Here is a 16,923-nt window from a genome sequence, read left to right on the forward strand (position 1 = left end):
ATTAGACTGTAGTAATAGACAACTGACTAATGACAGTGCATATGGTGACATTTCTCTCCTGAGGCTGTGGTTTTGATTTTCCATCCAGTCCCCAAGTGTAAGGATTGTACTGCGCTCTCTTGGGGAATTTTGTTAGACATCTCTGAGGAAAAGTATAACTACTGGAAGTAACAGAAACTATTTCTGTGGTCTCCTGCAGGGTTAATTTGGAAAAAGTACCTACCTGTTCCCCACTGGCTTTGCCCAGTGTAAGGTTCATACATAATGGCTGGCGGCCTGCATGTCTGTCCTCAGCTCCGCCTATGTGGCCTTCAGCAAGGCTTTACATGACAGCAGGGGGCAGGGAGGGCAGTTTACACAAACTAGGGGAAGTCTTGGAGGGCAGAAAAAGGGGTAATAGCAGGAGGAAGAATTATGGTTATTTGCTGGGTCAGCACCTCTCTGCCCTCGTGTTGCTCGCCACTGTACAGTTCGTTGGGGTTTTTTTGTACTTTAGAGTGACGGAAGAGGTTTGTAACGCACGCCTTGGAGCCTCGCAGGGCTGGAACTGCAGTGGTACTTCTCAGCTGACACCAGTCAGTGTCTTGTGCTTTGTTCCTTGCATGACCTTGGCATTGCTACAAGCTGTGCTTGCCTTAACTGTTTTAAAGCAGACAAGTTAATCAAAATAACCTCCAAATGCATTTTATTCTAGATAAACCCATACAAACACCAACATTTGTCATTTGCACTTTTTTTAAACCATTCATTTTAAACAACAGATTAACTTCTGTACAACAGGAATTACTTTACACATTAGTAAGATTTGACTTCAAACTAGATGACTGCAAAATAATGCTCTGTAAGCTAGTGTTAGAAAATATGCTGTTTGCCATAGCAGTTTGCCTGTAAACATATGAAAATAAGTTAAAGAGAAGTTTGCTTTCAGTTCAGAGGATGCGATTAGAATTGTTGGGTTGCCATAATTAATACAGCTTTAGTCAGAGGTTGTTTTTTTGGTCCGTGTAAACAGTGCATTGCAGATGTAGAAGATGTGCCAATGTTTTGTGTGCTGACTCAAACCTACCAAAAGAGCCACAATCACTTAATTATACTTCACATCACTTTGTGAGATCCACTTGATGGGTTACGAAGTCTCAGCATGACTTTAAATGGTTTACTAACAGAGTGACGCTGTTTAGGAGGCTTGAATAAAAGGCAATAATCCTATTCCAGGCTGTAGGCTAAAGCTACGGGGCCTGCTTCAACACATACTTAATCTCTAGAAATAATTAAAGCTATTGTAGCAAACAAGCAGTAGTACAAATACAGAATAGGACTGATTTTTGTTTCCTCATCATATAAACACATATAGTGAAGTTCACAGGATCAGACCCACGCAAACAGATTATATTTTACAGCTTTTCAAGCAGAAATGTTGGTGGTTTTGTTTTTTTCTGCCTGTACAGAAAGTTACTGTTGAACAAAACTATCACAGTTAATTCAAATGCACTGCCAGCAAACACCTGGAATGGAACAGAACTGCTGAGACAGCTGTCTAGCTGGAAAATCTGCTCATGCCCCTCCTTTAATTACTGTGCTTTTTTTATTTATTTGATGCTGCTTCAAAACGTTGGGTTAGGAAGGATAAAAACTGAGCCCTTAAGGTACGTGTATGCTAAGCTTAAGTGCTACTCAAGCCATGGTCCACTTCTTCAGGACAGAGGGCAAGATAGGTTAGGGTTGGGGTGGGACTTTTTCTCCAATTAAAATTAAACTTATCAAAATATATTGTGCCAGGCAGAGAAGAGAACTGCTGAAAGTACTGCAACACTGTAGTGCAGTTTCCTGAACAAAGCCATACATTCCATCAAGTATAAAGTGTAAACTTAATAGCGAGTGTAAGCCTTAAATTTAAAAAAAAAAAAAAAAAAAAAAAAGCAAGCCATCACAGTATGTGTTGGTGGCTGCCCTCTCTGATACGCAAGAGGTACAACTTGTGCAATCGCAGGGTAGGGAGGGGGCAGACCAGTAGGCAACGTGTTTTTGTGTTTGCTTTCATCCACGTTAACAGCCGGCCTTGCTTCTGCCAAAGCATGGTCAGCGACGTGCTCCGGAGTTGAGCCTGGTACCAGCTGCTGGTGGCCTCTGCCACTGAAGCAGCCGGCTTTAGAGCCGTTGTGCTGCAGCCTTTGGGCTCCTCCAAAGCAGCAGCATGTGACAATAAATGACTGGTTCGCTCCGCTGCTCGGGAGCCCCACACGTAGGTGTCCCCGGCTGGTCGCAGCCCAGCCCAGGCTTTCTGTACTGAACTTGGGCCATCTGCACTGTTCGCAGCCCATGGCGCACTCGCCCCTGCCAAGGCAGCGACAGCTCTTCCCGCTCCCGTGGGCCACCGCGCTACGCCACTCACCTCCAGGGGTGGACCCCTCCGGAAACACGTGGAAACGTCTGTCTCATCGGCGCCTTCCCTCCATCCAGGGACGGGTGGAGGCCTGCCCAGGTGCCTCTGCGCGACCGGAGCAGACTCCACAGCAACACAACACTTGGGCTTTGCAGTGGGTGCTAGAGCTAGAGCCACGGCTGCCGCTCCACGGCCTCGCACGGCAGCCCCATCTCAGCAGCATGGCCACACACCCGCCCTCCAGCTGGGCTGACTTTAGCCACCGCAGCAACTGTAATGGCCACCCTCCTTTTGAAATGCCCACGCCCCGCAAACCCACCCCCCCAGCAGGACCACGGCAGGCAGCTACCCCCTCCCCATCCGGCCCTAGCTGTCACGTTTGCATCAGTTTCTCAGACAGTCGGAGATTACACCGGCCCTGCTGTTCCTACGTATTATTAACCTAACCCTCTTTTGACAAAGTCTTTGCGCAGATCAACCTGAAAAAAGATATGCTGGCTTCAGAGTTGGGAGGCCCTTGTATACAGATGGCAAGACCTGCCAGGACTGCCAGCACTGACCCATGGGCTGACCACGCACCTGAGGACAGGTTTGTGCACCGAAGTGCAGCCATCGTCAACTGCTTCATCAAATCAGGGTGTCCCCACACACTGCAGCTGCACGGAGATTTCACCTGTGAAGCTGCTCACGGGTGTTTCACAGCTTATTTAAGGATGGAACAGTAGCAATGTAAACACAGACTGATGCCCGTCTAGTGCCTTTCCCCAAAAGCCTCTCCCTTGCTCAGTGGCTGGCTTTGCTTTGCATGTGGAATTTCTAACCTAAGAAAGGTAAGTACGTCCTGCCATGCGGCATCTGCCTTCAAACCTCAAACCCACTTTTTCTGCTAAACAAACACACTTGTCCTAAGTGTTGCTTTGGTGCTGTTGTTTTGTTGGGTTTTTTTCTTTTTTCTCCAAACAGGAACCAGTGTACATTTGTCTGGAAGGAAGGAAACTGCAGCTGACCCGTATTCTGAAGCCGGAGCTCATCCTTACAGTTTGGAAGTATGTGGCAAAACATCAGCTTTCTCTCTTAAAAAAAAAAAAAGAGGCAGGCAACTTACAAGTTCACACAGGCAGCTCTGAACTTGCAGTGTGTTTTGCACATCTCCTATGAGCTTGGTTTTAAGTAAGCAGAAAGCTTACTTAGGCTGTATTTTTAAACCAAAAGGTATGTGCGTTCAAGTACCTAAAAATGCTGGTCCTGCCAACGCTAGACTCGCTTTCGCATTCACATGCCCATGTTTGAATATGTAACCCTGCCCGTACTTCAGTCCCAAACGCAGACATAAATTGGAATGGTCAGAGTGGAGAAGTGTCCAAATGTTTCAAACCCTGTAAATACAGTCAGTCAAAACAGTTCTGGGAGCAGTAGCACTTTTTTAAAATCCCCCACAGTGATGCTGTGAGCCAGTGCTCTGCTCAAAGCCATTTGCATTTTTTCTTTTCATCAAATAAGGCTTTTACTTGCTGGAGCTGTTTCTGGACTTCTTCAAACCCCCGTTCTCGCTCGAGTTTGCTGACAATCTGTTAACAATTAGCAAAAAAAAAAAGAAATTTTTTTAGTGCTTATTTTACTCGCTGTTTTTTAAGGCCTGCTCTTCTGCATTCCAACAACTACTGGCAGAAAAATCCATCTGAATGCCTGCCTATATGTAAACATTCTTTTCTGACTTTAACACTCTATTTTGGTAGTTTTCCTTTTAAGTCATTGTGATTACAGGATTTGATACGCTTCCACAAAAGAATGACAGAGCCAAGCAAAAAACCCAAAACAAATCCAACACATGTTCATCTCTTGAAGTGTGAGGCAAGGCCAGTGCTCCGGTTTCACCCTAGAGCAGACTTGCAAACCATATTTATTTCTCTTCCTCTGCTCTATAAACCGAGGGCAGTAAACTGCCTCTCTTCCTCTAACTGGCCCACTTGGCACCAGCCCAGGCGATAGCAAGGCGCACTGCTGCTGTCTGAAAACTCTGCTGGCAACTCTACAAAGCAACTGAGGTCTCAGCAAACAATGAATGAGGTTTAGCCGCTCCCAGTCCAAAGCTGGAGGGGAAGGGCACAGGGAGGGTTTCCTTCTAAGGATGGGGTGAGTTTAGCCAGTACTAGCTTCAAAAACGCAAAAATGGGCACTAAGATTAGAAAGTATTCTGAAGTCTCCTCTATCAACAACTTTAATGAGCTTAATACAGTGTAGTGCCATTCTGAGGATCATCCCAAGCTTCTTTTAAGAGGGAAAGATTTGCTGCTGCACCCAGATGATTTGAGACGTTAAGAGATCAGAACCGGTAAGCTAGCTAACAGGTGACTGAGAGCTGGATGATTACAGCCAGTGCTGATGCTGTGCTGCCGGGGATGAAAGAGAGAAAGGTCTGGTTGCTGGGAGACCCAGACAACCTGCTGGAAGTGGTAACGAGACCTTCAGGCAACACACCCCAGCTCGGCTCTTATCTGCCTCCCTGCGCAGTCACACGCAGCCTCTGTTAAGGATGCTGAGCAAAACGGAGCGGAGAATCCTATCGTGCAAAGTGGAGGGCAGGGATTTTCTTACAAAGCAGCTTAGAGGTAGCCTGTGACTAAGTGCTTTCAGTTGAGAAAAGATTTCTTTTGCTAGCAATAGCAGGGACCAGAAGCTATAGCTTTTTCTCTTTAAGAGAAAGACTATGAAAGCAGAGCGTAAGAGGGCTATGATGGGAAGGGAGCAGACGCCTCTTGCTGTAAGGCTGAGTGTGCTCTGCCGAGGTGTTTGTACCGACTGTTAAATCGAGACCCCCGGTGCTACAGTCTAATCTGATTTCTGAATCTCCAGGGAAATGGAGCGTGTGCACAGGAGTTGCGACAGGCGTTAGCAGATACTCTGCAAACACAGTAAAACAAGAAATCTGGACTATATAGGAACTTCCTCAAAACTGCAAGGGAGGATTTTATTGCTACTGTTCTGTGAAATCCAGTGGTGACAGTAAAGGTGCATTTACTTCGGCCTGTGACCCCTCTTGAGAGGTGGGGCTCCAACTGCCCGGGGGGCTACACTGCTCTGCCACCCCCCTCCCCCCCTCCCCAGCTCAGCAGGAGGAGCAGCCTCAGCTGCATCACCCAGGGGCCGTCCCTGGGGCGGCACCCGCTAAGTCACCCGTCAGGCCAGCCCTTGGTTACTTCCAAGTCAAGGCCAGCTTCCAAGCCTGAGGTAGCAAGGTAACATTCAGGGATTAAGCAGGAATAGCAGACACGCTTACCTCATCATAGTATTTCACTACGTATCTGTAGATTTCAATCAAGGCCACTTTCTCATTAAATTCATTTTCATGTTTCTAAACCAGAAAAAGGTTCTAGTCAGATAGTTCTCCTTTTTAAAAAACTTAACATACAAGAAAATGAAGTTGCCGCTTCTCAACCATACCTTAGATTCCTGAGTTAGAAATTCTTCAACCTCTGAAGTGGTCAGCGGAGGCAGATCCCTGATGGCTTTATAGTATGCTTTCACCTCCTTCTTGTAGAGTGGAATGTCCTTAGCGTAGAGAAGTTTATTTGTTGGTGCTTCCTTAAAAGAAAGTATTTGAAGCCTTGTCAATTTTCACAGCACAGATTTCCTAACGTTCCACCTCCACATAGTTAATTGCATCTAATTGTGTCTGTTCTCTTTGTGACTCATTCCTCTTTGTGGTGGTTATACGCAAGGAATTAAGGTTATGAAATAAAGATGAAGAACAGATGCAGGACCTCAGTAACAGCGCATTGTGTTTCACGACAGTTGCCACGTAATTATTTCTATTGGCATCAGGAGCAATGAACATTTGTCCCTTAGACGTGTTTTTCTTTCTCGCTTCCCCCTCACTGCTGCCCAGGCCTGAAAGATGGTGAAAGCTGAACCAAAGGGCTTGAGGCTGGTACCCTGTTTACGCACAGTATACAGCAGTGCTGTGGAAAGGTCCCCAGGGTAATGTGCCAGAGAGCCTTGCTAGATCCTGTCCTGGCAGGGGTTTCCCTAAAACTCTCCGGTCCCTACTACTCCTTTTGCTCAGGGGTTCGAGTGCGTGCAGAACTGACCGCCAGGCATGCACAGCCAAAGGGATGTATTTTTTTTCCCCAGGACTTCAAGAACCCAGGTCAGCACTGACCTACCAGGCAGCTTTAGGCTTATCTGTGGAAATAAACTGCTGATGTTTGTTTGGCAGGAGCCGAAGCCCCACCTGGAAACCATGTTTTCAGAACGTAAAAGTGGGGGCTGGTAGTTTCCTGTCACTGCTCTAGTTTAAAGTCTGGGGAATAAATGACATCACCACGTGACATCTTGTCACTACTGTTTCCACTGTGCAATGAGATTATTTAAATGTTTGTTTTCTAAGTGGCTAAAGAATGTTTTAAGATAAAAGGCTAACAATCATGAAAGTAAATAGATTTTAGTACTAAAAGGCCACAAGATATTTACTGCACTGAAAACCTTTATCACATTTCAGCATCCCTTTTCAAATGGCTAATGGAAGCCGTAGTATCAACAGTACTTCAGAACAGATGTTAAGCACAGAAACCTGACAGACCATGCTCATTTGCAGTTTTCCCATCAAGTTATGTGATTAGTCTGAATTCATGACACTTCACTCCTAAAATTAGATAAATAAATATTTTTCATTTACCTGCAACAGATAAGCAGTTGGTTCAGATCCCACAGGAAATTAGTCTATTTTTTTTTAGGCTAAAAAACAACTAGCCTTTTTTTCTTGGTAGCGTGAGCCTGAACAAATGCTTCCTGCTTTGGTCCAAAGAAAAGGAAAATATCCTTGGGGAAAAATGAAGTATTTCTGCTCCCCAGAGTCCTGGACACTATACTACAGAGCTTTTGAATGTAACGTTTCTGGACTTGTTACTCCAACAAATAATTTTGCATATAAAAAGAGAGCAGCTAGTACATCTGAAAGGAACTGTTTCAAACTTTAAAGCTCTTTCAAGTATTCTTACAGCTCCCAGTAGCTTACCGTGTGTGTTTTCTGCACACTGGTGTACGGCAGACAAAATTTGGACTACTTACCAAATAATGCTAATATTTTTAAGACCTGTGTTCAAAAATCCTTTAAACCTTCATTAAAATCTTACAATTTCCACCCTCTCCCACACGTTCTACAAACACACTGTGCAGAGACTAACTGCAGAGAGGACAAGCAGCAGTTAACTATACAGCATTTCAGCAGCTGTATCTGTCTCCTCCAGTGAATTCTTCAAAGTCTCGTGAGACAGAGCAACAAGGAATGGAAACCCAGCTTAATTAGGCCACTGACAGTTTTGCCCCCGATGTCAGCAGATCCAGGACTCCATCCCCTAAATCATTACAGAGTTGAAAAAGACATGGTTTGAGAAGTGCGGAAAAAACTGGAAGGGCAGCATACCTTCCCCAGAGTCTGTTCTGCTAGAGAAAAGGCATCCATGAAAGCTTGTGCGATTACAGACAAACAGCCATCTATATGCGAAGTCTTCTTAATATCAAAGACAAACTGGGGATTCTTCAGTATGTTCACCCAGAAGCGAAGAGGAAGACTAGACAGAGAAACAACAAGCATCTTTAAAATTAACAACTCGGGTAGCACAACTGCCTTAAAATGGTAGTTTAATTACACTGCACTCACTGAAAGAAGCACATTTCTGGCTGTTAAAAAAGGGATCAGGGAACAAAGGCTACAGAGCAAACGCATCACTCGGTCACCCTTCCATCTTCGAATAATGTCACAACCTGCAGGTACTTCTGTCTGAGTGAGAAGTCACCATGCAGACTTACAAGTCCTGGAAGCTATGGTGGTTTGTATCAGTATCCAATCACAATATACTAGTTACTGGGATCCACAGAGCCAAACCCAGGCCTGCCAAAATCTCAATTCTTCTGACGGCAGGTGACCTGTTCCATCTTTGCAACTACCCTTTCAGAGAGTGCACGCACTCCTGTGCATATCGTATGGGCATACCTGTTGGTTTTCCATATGTGAACCACGTCAGGGTCAGTAATTTTTTTGCTCTCAGCCTGGGCGTCCAGAAAGTCAAAAAAGTACTTGATGGCAACAGGTGCTTTATTGTTGGGTAAACTCCAAATGCTCCTGAAGAGCTTTTCAACAACTGAATGAATTGCAACCTGAAAAGTAAGAAAATGAACCACGCTATTTTTGCACAAGAGTAGTGCTTTTTCTCTCAGAGAGCTGAGCAAGGCAATCATGCACCGAAACTACAATACACTTGTGGCAAACATCTAGGCCATAGGTTATTGGCAAACAAGACAGTCAATAGTAAAACTGAAACTACAAATGCACCATAATGATCTGCTTTCAAATGTCACATGGCCTATCACTTTACCAACAGAAGAATTGTGGTGAACTTTGTGATACATCGTAGGTGGAAGGAATCGCTCCTTTCAAACAAGACAATACCAACTCTTCAGATACTGTCAGCACTGTTGCTAAAGGCATTTGGAGCTTGGACTGGAAGCAAGAGGAAGGTGAGCAAAAGGAGTTTAAGCAGTTTTCTAGGGCACTGGTCTCCAGGGTGCTGTCTGCGACACATGTTGAACACAGGTGCTCATCAACACTTCACAGCCAAGTGACTGTGGCGCTTGATCTAGTTCTAGGATAACAGCTTTGGACGGCATATGAAGACACTAACATTAGAGAGAAGAACTGAAAACTGGGTATTTCTGATCCAGAAGTGAAACTACTTGGCTCATAAAAGCAAAGGCTTGGCTGCTGGTGGACTCACTGACATCACAGAGTATTCATAAGGGGAAGCAAACAAAGCAAAACTGTTTTGTGCTTTTTTTCTTCACGTCTGTTCTGAAGCTCAGTTCAACCCAATTTTCTCTCAACAAGAAGGACTTAAGTGTACCCCAGGGCCTCGGTGCACCACTGGCCAGTTCATTTCACGGGGCAAACTCTGCATCTGTGTCTCTGTGTGTGTATGGGTGAGAGAGAGAGCAAGGGAGAGACACGGCTCAATGCCATTTCCTTTAGTGCGCAGCGTATCACGGGTGGAATTTCGCAGCGAAGGGTATCACGGCACTGTTGTTCAGAGCACTATCCTGCTCTGGAGAAGATGATTAATTTAAAGCCCTGTAAAAGGACTGTTTCTTAAGAGTCTGATCTTTCCTTTTGTACTTCAGCCTTCCACCGTAAGATGTTACTGGTTTACTCCAGTAATTCCTAAGGGCTTATGTTAGTTTCCACAGCTAATGAGAGATGACCAGTCTTCATTCTCACTTTGGGCAGTGTCCCAAATTACTTCAGATGCTATCAACAATCTAACTAAATAATGACTGATAGATTTTTAAATTCAAGGTGGCCATAATCATCATCCCTTCAGGCCTCTTGCATCACACAGCTCTCTGTGTTGTGTACTAATTAATATTTTAAGAAATATGCTGTTGCAAAGAGTTTCATAACCCTTTTGAGTAAGTCAGAAACAAGATGGCATTACTGGAGGGAGTAGGAAGGACTTATTCCTAAGGAAAGTGCATTGTATAAATTGGGTAATTGTAGTAAAACTCCAAAAGACCTATTAAAATGAAAAAAAAAATTAAATGTTTTAAAATAAAATAAGACCTTGTTTTCAAAATTAATCTAGTTATTCTGGATGCTTAATTTGAGATCCTAAAAGATTATTTCATTTCATGGGCAGTATTTTACGAAACTCAGGCCTTGGAAGTGGTCTGTAAGCTGGGCAAAGTCTAGCAGAGAGTGAGAAGATTGTTGACTGAAAGCTGTCTCTCCAGAAGGGATCGTTCTCATTCTATGGGACTCAGTGGCAAAACTCGCTTTCTATAAGCTCAGTAACCCACCTTTATTCTTTAACCTGAGAAAAGAAGTCGTGCTTACTGAGGAGATAGAGAGATAGGAGATAGACAGATAAGAGATAGACAACTTTAAAACTCTAGCATTAGAAAACCTGAAATATGTCTGTCTTTGCAAATGGTCGTAATCCATACTTAGCACAGTGACTTTTTTTAGGCTACCTTTTTATTTAACATTGGATACACATGTGGGAAGTCTGCGTAATTTCTGCTTTCATTTCTATTTCTGTTCTGCCAGATTAGCCAAGCCTAACATCAGCCCTCCCCCCAACAAGGCTTTTACAGTGTACCTTAGTTGACAGAAGCTTTGTCAGGTACATTTCTTTCACTTTGAATTTTTGCTTTCCTTTGTGACCTCCTCCTTTCACATCCTTGTTTGCTTCAGAGTCTGGTAAAATCTGTCACGAAGAGATTAGAGAGATTACACAGATACAAATACAGCTCAGTACTAAATCTACCACTTAACAGTGTAATGACTGAACTCACCAAATGACAGTGTTCATCCGAGTAGTCCACATCTAAACAACAGAAAGGAGAGAGCAAAGAGGCATTAACGAAAGACATGGCTACAAGCTTGTGAATTCTGCTGGGCTCTGGGTTGTGCAGCAGGGTGCGTGCCCGCATGCCGAGGAAGCGGGCTGGCTGTCCTGCTTTCCTGCCTGTGGTGTGGGGGGAGCCTCTGAGAAACACACAGGTCATGTCTCCCCTCTCCAGTGCCAGCCTGTAGCTGGGACCACTAAGCTAGGGCATCATCACCTGCTGCTGGGGTAAGCTGGCTGCAGATTGAAGCTCCTCTGAAAGGAGGACAACAGACAGCAGGTGAGATGATTGCATTGGTTTAGTCTCTAACAGTACTCGGTGCAGGTGGGCTAAGGTCAGGCTTGAAAGCAGTGGCTGAGAACAGACAACCCTGTTCTTGCTGAGGGCGAGAGCAGTGCCATCCCAGTGACTTGCACCTCAGGGATGCATCTCTCCTAACTCTAGATGTCGACTTTGACAGTGAGGACCACATGCTAGGAGTGTCTGTTTCTCCCCAGGGGCTACAGAAAGTCCACCTTCCCCAAGCCACCAGCTGGGATAGAGCAACCTGATTGCAGGGGTAGATGAGATTAACTGACCCCTCGTAAGCACCTTTTAATTCCTGACCTGCTGTTGAGACAGCCCAAAGAAAGCTTTCAGAAACACAGCCAAGAGAATAAAAAAAAATAAATCCCAAACTACACTTTTTTTGTTACGCCTGTGTCTGGACAGCGCACCACTATGTCTGTGATGCACAGCACTGGGCACCAGAGCAAGGCATGTTCCCTGTGTTGGTCCCACCAGTCACTGCTTTGTGTCGCCCGGGCTTTCCTGCCTATGAGTCCGTATCTTTAAGCACTCATATGCCGAGGACTGTAAGTCCTTCTGTCCTTCTTTCCTTTGCCTTCTTCCCTCCTCCTAGGCCCACTATGCCTACCAGAGGCCCAGAGCCAGGGTAACACGGCTCTTCGTTTGGCTCAACCATATCAAAGTGCCAATTTGTCTGACCTCCTACTGACCAGGATACAACCTGTCACAGCTCAGCTCTCTGCATTCCCAGCTCATTCCCCACAAAAGGTTAAATAGGTTGCAGCTCCTTTGTTACCTGATCGGGTGTTTGCCTTCTTTTTAAAGACTTTTACGGTGGCTCCATTTGAAATCTGAAAGCAAAACCAAACATATCATGCTGAGACAAAAGTGTTTAGAATTCACAAACCCCTCAGTTTCATTTCTCCTGTCTTTAAGCCCGTGGTGGTGAAGGAGCACGCCAGCCCGCCTCATCCTCACCACGGCGTGCACGGCTGTCAGCCCACAGCCAGGGCTGGGCTTTCAGGCATGGGCAGCAGCTGTGGTTTGTTAGCCTTACCTGGAAAGGTGGGATGGCAGTTCTTCTGCAAACCAGTCTTTAAGACCTTTCCCTTTCTTTGATTTTTCTAGTTCAGCTCCTATTTGGACATTTTCATTTCCATGTACTGCTTTGTGCCGCTTCTTGCAACCCATCTTTCTACAGACTGCCCAGGCTGAGTTCCCTGGCTCCAGCGCGATAGGATCTTAGAGGAAGCTGAGGCAGGGAGGGGAAAACCAGGACGGTTTCTCTTCTGGCTGCCTTTCTTTGAGCTCAGTCCATTCCCCTCATGCCCTACAGCGGGGACATGTTGAGGGCCTAGCCTGGTGCTCCCAAGAACTATTTTCAAACTTAGCAAAATATTTACACCCTGTGAACTGTAAAGTCAAGATCCATATCTAGCTACCTTGGGATTTCTAGGAAAAAAACAACCCCCGCCTTCCCTGAATTTATAGTGCTGCCGGGGGATGGTAACTATTATCTTTAAAAGAAACTGGCAAGTCATGCTTTTATTGTCGAAGAGTAACTGAAAAAAGGTTCCCACTGAGAACTACACCACTGCTCTGCTGTCAAATGCTGGGTCTTGCCAAGTGCTAGTGTACTTCCCTCTATAATTACAAAAACAACTGGCCAGTTCTAGGAAGGGATCTCTGCCAAAATAATTTAAGTGTTTTTTAAACCTTGGCAGCCAGCCTGGTGTGAGAAACCAGTTTAAACATTAAGATACTCTATCAAAAGCTGTGTCTTGCGCCAAAGAAATCTGCACTTGCACTTGCTCCTGGAAAGTAAATGCGATCTATTTTATAAGTACGATTTTTTGCAGGGTTTCCATTTGTCATACAGTGTTCCAGAGCTCTTTCAGATAACACAGAGCACTTTAAAACCTACAAGTGGGAATACGCTCTAAGGCTAGCTTGTGAGGTGACACAGACAGTCCTCCTCCTTGGCCCTCAAGATAAGTAAACCGGAACAGCGCTACCCAGCAGCTGACATGCTCCCAGAGCAGTGTGGCTATACGCTGCCTCCGCTCCTTCTCCAAGAAGCAGGAGCACAGCTCCACGCTGGAATCTGTTGCCTCCTGTCCTGAGGGAGACGGGCAGAGCTCGGAGGCAGAACTGTGCTTCCTGCCAGGAACGGGAAGCATTGGTGCAGTGCAGTCATAATCCAAGCCCCCACTTCAGGTTTTATTTCTGGGACAAATTGTGCTTTTAGCATTGAGTGGAATACGCTTTCCCTGCTTTATCATTACTGCAGCAGCCATACCTCCTGTTTCTTTCATTATGATCCAATAACAATAAAAGTAAGCCCTTCTTTTTGTGTCCTGATGCCTAAACCGCTTTTCATGGTGGGCTGCTTCCACGGGCACCTCAAAACATCTTTACTTTGTCAGGTGCGTTATTGAGGGGCACAAACAGAGAGAGTGGAGATCTGTTCAGATCCACACAACATGGAGTACAAGCTACTTTGCAAAACATAAGACGTAGCAGAGTGGCTCTATGTATCTTTCCTGTTCTCCAGGCCTCCTGTCCTCCCTATAATCCAGTTCTTGGCAGTGAGCTCCCTGGATCACTCATTCAGATTTACCCTCTGGGGCTGTGCCTGATCCTGGAATATGCAATGCTGCTACAGGCTGAGAAATTGGAGATCTGTGACTGGACAGCAGACCTGAAAGCGGTTCTCTAGCTCTCTTCTTATGTGGGAACGAGGACATCATGATAACCAGCAACTTTCTTGTCAAGGCTTCTCATTATTCTCATGCAAACAATACTGCAGACCTCATAAAAAAATCACATCAATAACCCTACCAGGAGCAAAAAATTAGAGCAAAAGGAGCACACAAATCAGACACACATGAAAGTCTAGAAACAGCGACTTTTTTCACGTTCAGAAACACCACAAGAAATGCAAACATCCTCTACTTGTGCATTTTCAAAGCCAGTGTAGAAACTATGTCTGCTTTTTCAAGAATGACCGGGTCTTCTGGGACCTTTGCAACACAACCCTCATCCTCCAGTATCTTAAAAATATTTGATGGTACTTCCCAGTTTCAAAAATCTGGTTACATTCTAGCATTTAAGGCTGGCAAACAGAAAGAAAAAATCAGGCTTGTCACGAAACTAGGCACTGTTGAAATGTAAGTTGGAATTCCTCAGGCAATGCTACTACCCTCACACTGTGTATGCAATGTTCCTTTTTCTTGCTAACTAGACACCTTTACACTCCTTTTTGCATTAATATGCATACAAGAAAATAAACTAGATATGCTAATGGCTGATACTTGCCACTAAGCCACAACCTAAAATGCCACTAAGCTTCTGCCTAAAAGGTCCATTTTTGTGTCAGAAAAAGCAAACTAAAATATCTGAGACAACCAGCACAATTTCCATAAGGCAGCTGCTAAGCTATAATTGGTGTAGTTACAGCTTTGCAAAAACAATTGAGCCTCCAATCTAACTTGCATCTGTCTGCAGAAACCTCAGACGAAAATAAGGGCTGGGACAATGATACCCAGGAATGACAGTGACCAACTGGAGCAGACTCGTTTGCCATGAGGTACGGCACCCAGGAGCCATGGCATGCCATGAGCTCAGGAAGTGCCAAAAGCTACCAGGTAAAATCAGGGAACTGGAATAGCTGCCTGCAGTAAAGAGAGTGGGTACTATGACGTTAGAGAGAAGTTCAAATACCTAATCGGACTTGAATCTCCATTGACCTTTGCTGCACAGACTCCGAGTGTAACACCGCAATGTCCTAATATGTACAAATCTTTACAAGTGGAGAGGGGGGAGTCCCACATTAATCTACAGATGATTCAAAAAAGGCACAGGAAAAGCTGTATTTGAGACACAGGGCATCGGGGTTCACTGCTGCCTCCCCAAGAGGTAAGGAGCGCAACAAACACCTACAGAAATCTGTAAAGTGACTCCAAATGAGCTTGGGCCAGATCTGAGCAGCTTTTTGTTCTGCCCAAGCTACTAACAGTCCTGCTAGGAGTCCTCGTTTCTCTCTGTGGATCGCACTGTATTTGCTTATGCAGACAACAATGTGTTCAGGGCTGGCTCAGGTTTCGCAGCACCATACTGCATTGCATGGCACAGACTACACTCATCAGCAAAACTTCTAAATAAATAAAAATAGATCATGATGTTAAGAGCCAGATTTTCAAATTCAACAACAAGGCATGAAGAAAGCTCACTGAAAGCACTCAGCATACTAACCTCATTTCCCAAATCCATCTGTAAGCATCAAAACGTGAGCTACCTTATCACCCGAGGCCAACCATCTGTTGCACGTTGTACCCCAGCCTCTCACCTTCTACTTTGACTACTGTCAGTGGAAACTCCTTAGACAGGCAATGCGACTTGCTATGCTTTTGCAACGTGCTACCCCCGGAAGGGCTCTTCGACCAGTTGCAGCCTTGTGTGTTTTGCAACAATGAACAAATTACTGCAACATTAAAAGTGACTGGTTTATAGCTGCAATTGGAAGCGGAGGGGAAAACTTACGGTACGAGTGGTGACAGTTGATGGAAGCAGAAACAGAGAGAAAAAGGGAAGGAGGCTGACACAGGAGGTCTGAAGAGAAGAGCGAGAGCAAACTCATCAGTCCTTTCTATTCTGACTCGCAATGAGCTTTCACAAATATCACTACTGCCTGTTCAGAAAATCAAAATATGAGGTGGGAAGAGATAAACAATTGCTCATGGTGCAACAAAACCTCAGCAGCAGAGACTAGAAAAGACTCAAGGCAACATTCATAGCTGGAAATCAGATGCTGTTCTAACTGAAATGCTCAACAGAAACAACAGTTTACCTGGTATGCTTAAACCAAGCAACCCTGCAACAAGCAAACCTCTGAAAAGTAACAGAAAACATATGACTCATTGGCAAGTTGTGTGTCACACATTCCTTCCCTTCTGTTGATAATGCTCAGTGCTTTCTTCAAGGTTTTGGTCAATCAAGATACTTCTATGAGGACAGTATAGTCTTCTATAGACTTCTGGATTCATTAGTATGGCTCCTGTACTTACCTCATAATGACCAATGGTATTTAGCTTCCTTATCCCATCCTCCATCACCTCTGAGGAACCATCAATATCTAACAGTTCTCTTTGCTGCTCTTCAGACACAAGTTCTGCGATATGACAGCAACAGAAAACAATTACATCCCAACAGCATTCTTACTGTACAGATGTTTGTAAAGAAAAACAACACCTAATTATTTCTAGACCAGTGGCTCCCAACTGAGCTGTTTCTCTCTGTCCTTGTGCTAGGTCATATGAGAGTCATTTTGCACTCCCCACGCTACAGATTCTTTTTCTGAGGTGACAGTTTGGGTGGCTTCCACTACTGCAGGCTACTGGTGCTTCACTTTGTGTTGGAGTTCTTGGAGGTGCTTTCACCTAATCTAGCTATTCTGTTGCACGAGCGTGCCCGGGTGTTACAGCCACATTGAGACTAGAAGAAAGGTTCCACAAGCCACTTCTAAGAGATCACCAAAACGAGCTGCACGAGACTGACACAGTATTTGTGAAGGGTGGTCAGGCACTGGTAGTAGATATAAACATCAGATATAAAAGTAAATTATCACCACTTGCTGACATAGCGTCTGAGAAGGTGAGGAAATACCAGCATCTTAGGGGGCAAATCTGGGAGGTGACAAATACAAATACAAATAAAGTTTGTTAGATTTCTTACTGGATCACACGGGAAGTGGTATGGTGGCAACTACATGGTGGCTTTTATCTGACCCTGGGCCCCTGAAGACCTGAGAAGGAAAGGTGGCTCGACTCATCTGCTGGAATGGCCTTATTTAC

The 16,923-nt window shown here is 44.9% G+C and overlaps 1 protein-coding gene across 1 annotated transcript in view; it reads right to left on the minus strand.

Moving 5' to 3' along the window:
• Positions 1-668: 668 nt before the first annotated feature.
• The window catches only part of PLXNC1 (plexin C1), a 72,626-nt gene continuing 56,371 nt past the window's right edge, over positions 669-16,923 (minus strand). Inside the window, exons 23-31 of the mRNA XM_056340068.1 lie at positions 16,138-16,241; positions 11,868-11,922; positions 10,730-10,761; positions 10,534-10,641; positions 8,376-8,539; positions 7,806-7,953; positions 5,825-5,965; positions 5,661-5,735; positions 669-3,951 (exon numbers count right to left, since the gene is read on the minus strand). Of these exons, the coding sequence (XP_056196043.1) occupies positions 3,847-3,951; positions 5,661-5,735; positions 5,825-5,965; positions 7,806-7,953; positions 8,376-8,539; positions 10,534-10,641; positions 10,730-10,761; positions 11,868-11,922; positions 16,138-16,241 (932 nt within the window). The 3' untranslated portion in view covers positions 669-3,846. The remainder of the gene's footprint in view (positions 3,952-5,660; positions 5,736-5,824; positions 5,966-7,805; positions 7,954-8,375; positions 8,540-10,533; positions 10,642-10,729; positions 10,762-11,867; positions 11,923-16,137; positions 16,242-16,923) is intronic.

Source organism: Falco biarmicus, chromosome 5 (assembly GCF_023638135.1).
Source record: "Falco biarmicus isolate bFalBia1 chromosome 5, bFalBia1.pri, whole genome shotgun sequence".
NCBI classification, from domain to species: Eukaryota; Metazoa; Chordata; class Aves; order Falconiformes; family Falconidae; genus Falco; species Falco biarmicus.